General features: G+C 31.7%; 1 protein-coding gene across 4 annotated transcripts; it reads left to right on the forward strand.

Annotated features, from left to right (window-relative positions):
- Window positions 1–3,777: 3,777 nt before the first annotated feature.
- Window positions 3,778–6,517, forward strand: LOC112284480 (uncharacterized). 4 transcript variants are annotated; one of them, XR_016504300.1, is made up of 4 exons: window positions 3,778–4,108; window positions 4,337–4,426; window positions 4,801–4,817; window positions 5,064–6,517. XR_016504300.1 is itself a non-coding variant. In XM_024524303.3 (3 exons), the coding sequence occupies exons 1-3, from the start codon at window positions 4,141–4,143 to the stop codon at window positions 5,064–5,066; spliced, it is 306 nt and encodes a 101-aa protein (XP_024380071.1). In that variant the 5' UTR covers window positions 4,115–4,140; the 3' UTR covers window positions 5,067–5,613. The 4 variants fall into 4 exon arrangements, 2 of the variants coding, with proteins under 2 accessions (XP_024380071.1, XP_024380070.1); XR_002970413.3 differs by having other exon boundaries at window positions 3,801–4,108; window positions 4,801–5,613; XM_024524303.3 differs by lacking the exon at window positions 3,778–4,108 and having other exon boundaries at window positions 4,115–4,426; window positions 5,064–5,613.
- Window positions 6,518–11,234: the final 4,717 nt, after the last annotated feature.

Consider the following 11,234-nt stretch of genomic DNA (forward strand, 5'->3'; position numbering starts at 1 on the left):
CTCCAACTACCAAAAACTAGAGAACTTTCAGGTATTTTGTTGAAAGTCTAGGATGCTATTGGTTTAGGTAAAAGAGGAACATTTCTAGTTCTAGGATCTTTTAACTCTAGGAAATCTCTAAACTCTATGCAAAATTAATATTTCATTTACAAATAAAAAGATTGATACTATTACTAATTATAATGTGCTGATTTATTTTTTTGTAAATTTTGCATTGATATTGTTGCAAATGTATCTAGTGTAGGTATTTATTCTTTAATTAAACTTACACCAATTAAGTTTTATTTGTGCAGAGTTAGCTGTAGATTTTTTGATTTTTTTAAATAAATTGGTGTGGATGAAAAAGATCACCTATGATTTGAGATCTTTCTAAGGTTTGTTTTATTCTTCTTTGGAATTGAAGAAATCATTGTTGTAAAACTCAATTACAAGGTTTATCCCTTAAAAGAACCAATAGTCATAATGAGATTTTGGAGACAAATCATTGTTTTATGTTAATTTGTCTTCCACATTAATTTGGAAATTTTGAACTCTAAAGTAATTTTTTTTCCAAAAGTACATAAATTATTTTGGAAGTTCTTTGCATGGTGTTTCATGTTAGGAGATCAATGTCCTTAAGTGTGTCTCAATATTTTGTGAAATGTGTGAGGGCAACTATGAACTAGTAGCCTTTTGTTATTGTTTGTTGAACTACTTGCAGTTCAATTATCCTCCAGATGTACACTTTCTTTCACAAATTCTGCCTAGTAAGTTTTAGATCTCCTTTGCATTTGTATTACACACAATAATTATCCCATTCCCATGCTTGCTGAGCCAATTAACACACACATTTACCTTCAAATTATCTAATCTCCTTCATGAGCATCAAAAAAATAAAATAAAAGAAGAAACTTTGAAATTAACACTTTATATTTATATATGTATAAATATATGTGTATGTATGCATGTATTTTGGATCAGTAGAGATGTAGAAGACACTACATCAAAGCTAAGAAACTATTGACATCAATTTGGAGTTGAGAAAATCCTAACCATGCAAGCAAAGGGTCTGCCATTGCTCCCTCAACTCATATGTAAATATCCATTGCAAACATGTGGTTCTTGTATGGGAAATATTTCAAGAGAGGTGTTGCCAGATTTTGTAGAAACTTGTGCTCTGTTTGCTGGGAGCACATGATCCAAGAAAAATACCCCAAATCAGGAATACTGTATTATGATGGTCAAGGAAAGGTTCTTAAGTAGAAGGGCCCCTTGGAACACCAAAAAAAGTTAATCTTTTGACTTTTCTAGATATCTCCGCACAGTGTGTTGTAGTAGTAGGCATTTTTTCAAAAAAATCATTTCTTTAATAAGTTTTATTATTCTTTTCCTTTCCCTCACATTAAGTTGAACTGGCATATCTTTCCCCTAGTGAACTAAAATATGTACACACACACACACACACACACATATATACAAATTTTTAATACCCTGAATATTCCCACGTGGATTCTGGTTTAAAAGACAAGAATTTATGGTAACACCTACACAACAAGCAAAACAATGTGGTATTAAGAAAGGAAGTCTTTTCAACATTGGCCTCAATCCCATTTCCAAGCAAAATAGTAAAATCCAAATATATGTTAGGATGTCCAAGACAAAATCCAGAAACCAAAATATCCAGCCCTAGAGTATTGATATCCAAGTAAGTGAGGCTGGTGATTGTTGCTTTCACAGAGGTGGGACTTGTGCCCAACTTACTGGGCTATAACTACCATTCACAAAATAGAGATGGTGGCCCCCACCCGCACTACAACCCCATGTCTGAATTCCTCCAATAAGGGGGGTGGTGTTTAGAACCCCACCCCACTGTTAGGATGCCTATGATATAGTAAAGGGGCAGTTTCTGTTTGGGGACAAATGAAAACTGGAACCTGGTGTCAGATAGGAAATGAGGTAGTTAGATAGATAGATGCCTACTACTGACTGACTGACAAATCCACTTGGAATGTTACCTGATTTCATGACCTGGTGACAGATGGGAAAGCAGGGCTCTCTCTCTGCTTCCATCTCCCCCCCCCCCCCCGACCACTTGAGAACGGCTTCGTTTTCCTCACCTTGTGAAATGTAATCCATTTTTTACTGTTATTATTATTATTATTATTGCTATTATTTCTGCTAACTTATTAAACGATTGAAGGCTAAGAGGAGAGCTAACGTACAAATTGTGATTTTGAAGAATTGGGTAGTGGTGTGAGAAATGCTGTACAGCGTTGCCATTGAGAAAAACAGATTAAAGTTTGGAAACTGATGAATTGCACCCAACTCAGCAACAAAAAAAACATGATTTTTTTGTTTGTTTGTTTTGTTTGTGTGTAGTTCGTTCATCGTTACCTTCATTCATCCAACGATTGGTTTGGACCCCCTAGTGTCCACATTTTTCTTGTAATGTAGCCAAAAAAACGAAAACCATGCGTCAAATCGGGCACAGTCAGGTCTATTCTATGAAAGGAAACAAGGAAATCGAGGGTTGGATTTTTTCCTCAGGGGGGGGGGATTATAACAAGAAAAAGTCTTTTTTTTTAATTAAAAAAAACAAATGGCCATTGATATAATCATTCTGCCAATGATTTATGCCCATGGGCGGTTCAGATTATGGACGCGGATGAATGTGTGAGTCACTTTTCGATGCCGGAGATTCATACAAAATGACGAATGATAAATTGTTCCAGTTAAGCAACGATGATGCCTGTGGATAGAGAAGAACTTCGCACAAGGGGGCAATTGAACAAGTCAAGCGAGCTCCTCCTCTTCTACAAGCTACCCCTCCCCCAACCGCTTATTCATCCATCTGATACTTCATCCATTTTATCATCCATTTCGAGGGGACCTGGGCAAGCATATTTAGAAAAGAAGCAAATAAAATTTGTCTTATTTTGGGGGGGGTTTTGTGGGGTTTTTAATGGATTGCCGAGAAGATGTCCCTACCTACAGAAAGGACTGAGGCCCAGAAACAAATTTTGTTTGTTTGTTTGCGTGTCTGTCTGTTTTGTTTTTTTTGTCTAGACTGAAGAGGAACAAATTCTTCGTCCGAGGAGTGTTCTGATGCACTGGAGTGTAGTGAGCCTTTGTGCACTTGGCCACCATGCGGTGAGCTGTCTCCTTTGGCCTTGCCTGTTTGTATTCATTCAGAGAAGCCTTTGATACTATAAAATACGCAAATATGTATTAAAAATGGGGTAGAACTGGGAAAGAGGGAATATATATATCTACACTTGGGATACAGACTGGACGTCCACTGGGAAACGGAAACACAAGCAACAGATGCATGATATATATCATCACCCTCTCCAAGCATAATATTATCCACCAATAGGAAGATAAATAAAATAAAATAATGGGATGGCAAGTTGGTGGTGGTAGCCCAACATTACTACTATTACAACCACCACTACCACTACTAGAGTCCTCCGCCAAGGCAATTGCTCCAAGGCGGAGGAAGACCCTGTCAAAGGGAAGGCGGAGAGGGCTTTGCTTGGACGCCAACCAACAAGCAATGGTGTCTTTCTGGCATTGGGGATGTGTGCCCCTCCTCTTTGGAGTGTAGGATCAGAACAAAGGAAGCGAGAGAGTGAGAGAGAAAGAAACAAAGATAAGAGAGAGTGACTGAGACTCACTCTGGGGGAGATTCATGCGAAAGGACACAAACAGCTACCAGCTAGCTGGTTTGTTCAGACAAAACACCAACACTTGATAATAATATAAGAATATATATGTGCTACTGGGTGAGTGGTATTTGATCAAGTTCCAATTTTTGTGGGGTACCCACGTGGTGATGTTCTGTACCACGGTTAAGGAGTAGTGACTGTGAGGTGAAATGGGTCACGAACATGAAGCTCAACTATCTGTGGAATCAGAGTCACCGGCTTTGCTTGAAGAAGAAGAAGAAGGATAAGTTTTTTAAGTTCCCCTGGATTCCGCTGAAGATATTAAGCCGGAGTAAAGTCCGGATAGTGCAAAACACTGCAACCAGTCAGTGAGGTTGATCATGGATCTCAGCAGTGGGGGGGACGAGACTGTAAATTCGCTCATTCGGTGGCAACGATTCTTCACTTTCTTCCACTTGAAGGTGCATCTGGACATTGTAATGGTTGCAGATGGATGGCGTCAGCAATAAGTCATGAAAGAGGGGGCTGGGTCTTGGACCTCACAGATGTTCAAGCTGCTTCGGCACGCTTTCATGGGTCACTGTTGGTAGTATCTCTCGTCAGTTTAGGGCTGATGCTCAGCGTGATCGGAGTTCTTTTAGACCTTGCTCAGTGTATGCTGACCAGAGCCTTGGTATTTTTGTTCTCAGTGCACCATCCAGCATGGATTGCAAGCACAATGCGCAGGTTTGAAGATACTTGGAATGAGCAACAACCGCAAGAGATTCAGTTAGGCCGTGGTACTCGTTCACAACCTCACCGCTCTAGTACTTTGGCAGAACATTAATGAATGTTTGATACGTATATGACTGCAATGTAGGGATGGAAATTTGAGTGATTATTATCTATCTGCAGTGAAACTCATGCTGTGAAATCTTACCGTGATGGGTAACCAAAAATATGTGGAGTGGCTTGCGTGAAACATTTCGTTTCTCCCATTTATAGAATCTTACAAGATCTTGTACGAAATTCGTTATTTTCTGATGTAATCTTTCAGTGGGAATGAAAATAGGAAGTTAATAGTTCCTTCCAGTTGTTGGTAGTCCTTTCAAGAGGATATGATGCCAGGTGGAAACGCAAGACCAACTCATCTTGTGATGTGTTCTGTCTGCAGAGAAGGAATCAAAGGGAGTAAGTAACATGAAAGTAGGAGAACGTGTTTTCCTTCACATTAGCTACTCTTGCATGTGGCAAGGAGGGCAGTTTTTTCCTTCCCCATTGTGCTGCTCTTGACTGGTCTTGTCACAACGTTGAGCTCGTCTAGTTATCAAGAATGTCGAGAAGTATGTTCGTTACAAGAGCTCGAAGTACGCTGTTCACAAACTGTACCACGTGAATAGTGGTAATGACAGCTGATCTTGTCTTGCATGTGTGCAGTAAATCAGACTGGGATTTCTGACTGTTGTCTTGATTGGAATCATATTTCCAAACCTCGAAAAGGGTGCCAGGAGGGATGGTGGTGGAGTAGCGCCTCGAGGCCTCAGATCGTTTGGGAGTGGATGGAAATGAAGTGTTTCAAGGGGAGAAACCTTGTAGAAGCTATGCAGCAATACGGAATGATACCCACCTATTTCTTTCCAGTATTCTAACTCGTTTCATGGGAAACTCATGAATTCATGTTGATCGATTCATCTTGTGGATTACACTTAATTAGCAGTTGCCATGTACATCAAGCTAATAGGTCACATACAGTAACTGCTGGGTTCGCAAGCACTCGCATGTATGGGTGATGATTCCATTTATCAACACATGGGCGAGTACAATAACATTGCGATTGCTGCAAAGAATCTTGGGCATGATAATCTTGCTGCCTGCATGCTCCAACTACATACCTTTGAGTAAGCCATCGCTTCCTGATCAGTGGTGACATTTTTCTTTGTCCTTAGCAATGGCATGTGGTATAAGCAAAACGATGTGTTCTTACGATGCTCTCGGGGTGACTTATAAATGTGCTGATGTTTTTGATATTTTCATACGAATCCAGTCACATTCTGAAAGTTGAGCATTTGATACTGTGAATGGTGCCGCCACCAACCATGAATGGATCAAAAAACACGAAGGGCCTTCTGATGCGAGACCGTGAAGCTGGGCTTGATATTTTCAACTGTTCTCCAACAGAGTCTCGAAAGTCCGAAAACATTCATGAGTTGGTGGATTGCTCGACGTGACTGCGCAAGATCCAAATGTAACCAAAGCTCTGTTTCTTCGTGGGAAAGCACACGCAGGGGCTTTGCCAATCGACTAATGTGAACTTTAAGGTAAACAGCGAAAGTTGTACAACGTCCTCTTTAAACAGTCCCTGCTAATACTACCCCATAGAACAGGCTTGCCTGTTGGTTTTCCAAGATTCAGCAACTGGTTGTTTCAGTGCAACTACACATTTCCGAGGCCAACAGTCCACGGAAGAATCACCCCCTCAAATCACAAGTCATGATGTCCCCGTTTCTCCTCAACTAACAGAAACAAGATGATTTGAGTGATTTCAGTATTGTAATTATTCAATGTTAAAACTAATTTTTCAGTAGGGTTGGAGGAGGCAAAAGTTTGTGGGAAGCGACAACAACGAAGTATGATGCTTCAGCTTACACTGTGAACCAGGTTTACAAATGCTTGTCATTGATTGAATTAGTGCTTCAAGGATGGCTACAGAAATGATGCTCTGGAGACATTTTAGATGAATCATAATTTGCGAAGCTGTTGCTTGACAATGCGTAGGAGATTTATTTCAAGCTCGTGGCTACTAATTAGAAGAAGGCATTGCATTATTTGTTTCAAGGAACAGATGGATATTGAATATTCAATAAATTATCATGCTATAAGCAATGTGTTTATATTCTTTGTATGATTAATCCAGGTGAATTTATAGTACGCTTTTGTCCACTCACATTATTCTAGTATCAACAAATCAGATAATAACATACTACAAATATTACATGCTCTTTTTAATAATATGATGCATACATTTTTTTTTTTTTTTTTATTTCTTTGTTTATTGTATCACTTACTGATGGTGTTTATATAGCATCTCTTCTTAAAAGTGTGCTTTCTTAAAAATATTATGCATTTATTACAATCAACTATTATCTATATATATATATATATATATGTTTTCCTTTTACATTAGCATTTCTCCTAAAAATGCTATCATGCACAGTAAAAAATATATACATACATATATATACACATATACATACATACATACATACATACATACATACATACATACATACATACATACATACATATATATAAAATAAAAATCAATCATAACATTAATACTAAAAATATTCTTATGTCTAAAAAGTGCTTTAAAGACAATGTGTTATATTTTAATTACAAATAAAATAATATTTATTATATTTAGAATGTCAAAATATAAGTTCTGTATGTGTGTATATTTATATATATACATATATCAATTCCATGTCTATTCTTAAAGTAGTCTTTTGTTTAATTTTTAAAATATTATACAATTGTGTAGTCTTATAGATTTTACAAATTAACACAGTGACTTAAAAACATTAAAAATATTATAATTATCAAATTATCAATATACAAAAATAAATTGTATAATTTAGGCACATATTTGAGAATGAAATTATACAATTCCTGCATGATATTTGTTAATCAGATAAATAAATATAACTAAAATTTCTTCTTTGATTTATTTAAAAACTAGCACAAGGATTTCATTTGATCTATTAGGATTTTTGATATAATACCAAATCTACAATGATGGCTTAAAATACTACAACTTAATGTAGAATACATATATATATATATATATATATATACACACACACACATTTATATATAGAAATTTTTATAATTAATGAATTAGAATATATAAGATTTAAAATTTTAAAATTTTGAAGCAATGTACGCAACAAAATGCATATTATACAAATTGAGATTCAAATTTATTAATCTTTAAGTTGTTTTATTTAAAAGTAAAAAAAATATATTATTAGTATTTTTAAATGCTTAGAGATATTTGGTACAAATGCTAGAGTCAAGTTATGGCACAAATATCTCTTTTAACACTAAATGACAAATTTTTGCCATTTTTGGCATTAATATTCTAATTCAACTTCCATTGGCTCTATAACTATGTATAATAAGCATAGAAGAGTTTATTTCTAAATTATTCAACATGTAAATAGTTATAAAACTTATATTGATAATCTTTGTACACTAACAAATAAGTAATTATATTTAAAATATGCATTGCTATACAAAACTTCGATAATAAATTCAATTTATATTTATTGCACATTTAGATAATATTTTAATAAGTTCATATAGTTTGAAATTAAAACATTCAAATAATATTATAAATAATACATTAACTTAAGTTGCAATATGGTTTATTGTTTCTTGATTGAGATAATCAAATTGAATAAATTAGGAAACAAGAGGATAAAGACTTAAGTGAGAGCTCAAACTCACAAAAGCATTCTATAGAAGTTATGTATCAACCTCAGTTACTACTAGCTCTACCATTTTCATGTCTTGCTGTAATACACCTTTCTTCCTTTTTGACCTTTTATTCTTTAAATTTACAACAAACTCTCAAAATTCTAATGGGAGTTAGTATGAGGATTGATAATAGTGAAGATATTGAAAACGAGGTTGGAAACAAAGGAGTTTGGAATGCGGGTCGGGAACATGAAAAATAAGAGGATTGAGGGGAGGACGATTGAAATGAAGGCTAGAAATGGAGGAAGCACGGATTAAAAACAAAGAAGAATTGAGATGAGGGCTAAGATTTTAATAATGGTTTCTAGAAATGATTGATAGTTCTAATAATGGATGCAATAGGATGGAACAATTTAGTAAATGAATGGATTGATTTAGTTAATAGATAAATCTATTTAACATTTTTTAATATTTAATATCTCTAATAGACCTAAAAACCTCCTCCAAAATTGATGTGAAACCTGGTTGTCACAATATATATTAGAGGTAACAATGAAGAATATCTTGGTCTTATTTTGTTTTTAATTTCATAATTGACTATTATTAATTTGATATATATATATATATTTTATACTTATAACATTCTTCATGATTTTTTTAATATACTCTTAAAAAATATTTTTATTTTATTCTTCCAAAATTAATTACAATAAAATAATAATATTTTAGAGTTTTATTATATTATATTAAAAATTAATAAAAAAATTGCATTTAAAATTTATATATTTTTTAGAATTTATTTTAATTATTTATCTAAAAGAATAAAAGTATCTATATATTAATTTATTTTGATAACTTGATTAAAATTCTATTGCTAATATGCAATGAAATAGATTTTTTTTTTGAATAAATGAATGAATCAGGACTTGAGAGAGTTTAGAGAATATGTTATAAGATAATTAACATGATTTAGAAAAAGCCATATTAAATGATTCAATGTATTAGTAAAAAAACCACAAATAATATATATATATATATATATATATATATATATATATATCAAAGCAAATCTAATCAAATACAAATTCTAAATCAGAATTATAAAACACGTGTATTTATTATAGAATTATGAATGCAAGATAAAGTTATTGTGATAATTAAGACATGAAATTTGTTAACAAATTGTATTAAAAATAATAAAATTAGAAAAATTAAAACTTTATTTGTTAATATTACTATGTAATATATGATATTCACTTCTATTAGTTTATTGCTAAGTTAAAATTAGTAAATAAAAATACTTTTTTTCTTAAAATAATACTATTTATGTTAAAATGGCTAAAAATTTATTGTTTATACCTTTGTTCAATAATTTTCTTGAAAAAAAAATAAATCTAAAATTAACCCAACAAGTTCATAGAATAACACTATTTTTTCAGTAAAACTAATATTATTTATATTACTTAAAATTAATATACCAATTATGTAAATAAAATAATAAAGAAATTATATATAAAAATATCTATTACATTTGTTTAATCTTGAAGGTTCTATAGAAAAAGGAGTGTTTTTATTTAAAGATTTCTTATTTCTTATTTCTTATTTTAAAATTTCATAATCATTAATATTATCAAAAAAAAAAATCTAGAAAAAAAATAAAATGAAACTAGTTTTAGTAAGTACAATGTGAAGTTGAATACAAACATAATAGTGAAAACATTCTTGCATTTATTGGAATCTTGCATAATATAGATATTAAAATTCTCTACAAAATAAAATCACAAATTTCATTTTAATTAAAGTATTTTTTAAATAGTTGATATAAATTTAAAATATTATGTAAATTATTAAAGATAATAAAATAATTCTAAATATAAATAAATATATAAATATATAAAAATAATAAATTATTGAGTAGACTGAAAAAATTTATACATACTTGAACTTTCTTAGAGTCACAGTAAAACTTTAAGAATTGCTAAATTTATTCAAATTAATTAAGTCAGAAATAATAATATATATAATTAAGCAAAAAAATAAATATTTAAAATAAAATTTGCATGAAATAATATATTATTGGATATTTATTTTGCTACCAAATCAAAGACTATAGTATATTATAGACCTCACATAAAAAAACCATTCAAAAAATGAATAATTGTTAAGAAAAAAAAAATGATAGAATAGAAAAAAAATATTAATGATACATCAATTAAGAACTATATATATATATATATATATATATATATTAATTTAATATATAATTATATTAAATTTATCTACATATCTAAACTATCATTATATCCTTCTAATTCCTACTGCTATTCTTCTCATCTCTATTACATTTCCTCATTTTCTTCATTTCGAGTCTTCTTAAGGATATAAACTTTAAACAATTAAAATATCAATATACTCTTGTATCACTCAAAAAGACTAAAAATTACTTAAAGATGATATAATATTAAACTAAAATAGCAAGAAGACAAAAAAGCCTTGAAATAAGACTTATGACTAGAAAGGCATTGATAAGAATAAAAAAGGCTTAACTCTTGCCTCTATATATATTCTAAACTAGGAGCTATATGGTAATATCTTGTAGGACCTCGAAAACGTGTTGACTTTGCAATATATGTATCTTAACTTGCAAAGCAAGTTTTTTATATGTATGCTATATAGTTAATTTGTTTCGCAAGCTATCAACATGTGGTTAATTTATTGTCTAAGTTTCTATCCTATTAATTAACTACAAATATATATAAAGTTAAAGCAAATTTTATAAATCTTTTAAGAAGCTTTTCTAAAAAATATTATAAATTAAATCTATTTTTACCTACTTCTATTTAATCATAGAAGAAAATATTAGAATAAATATATATGACCGCTCTTAATATAACTCATCCCAGATATATATATATATATTTCTTTTAAAGATGAGTTCCATGAAGAGCAATTTGAGGCCTTCCTAACTCTTTTCAAATAAAACATCTGAAATACCATCAAAAATCATTTTTACCTTTAATAAAATCATCAAATGTTGGGAGACTCTTCTAAGATCATGATACCAAACATATTATATCCCACCATATATATGAGGAAAGAAATGTCCTATTTAAGATCTTTATCTCAATT

Source organism: Physcomitrium patens, chromosome 7 (genome assembly GCF_059467195.1).
Source record: "Physcomitrium patens ecotype Gransden chromosome 7, ASM5946719v1, whole genome shotgun sequence".
Classification (NCBI taxonomy): domain Eukaryota; kingdom Viridiplantae; phylum Streptophyta; class Bryopsida; order Funariales; family Funariaceae; genus Physcomitrium; species Physcomitrium patens.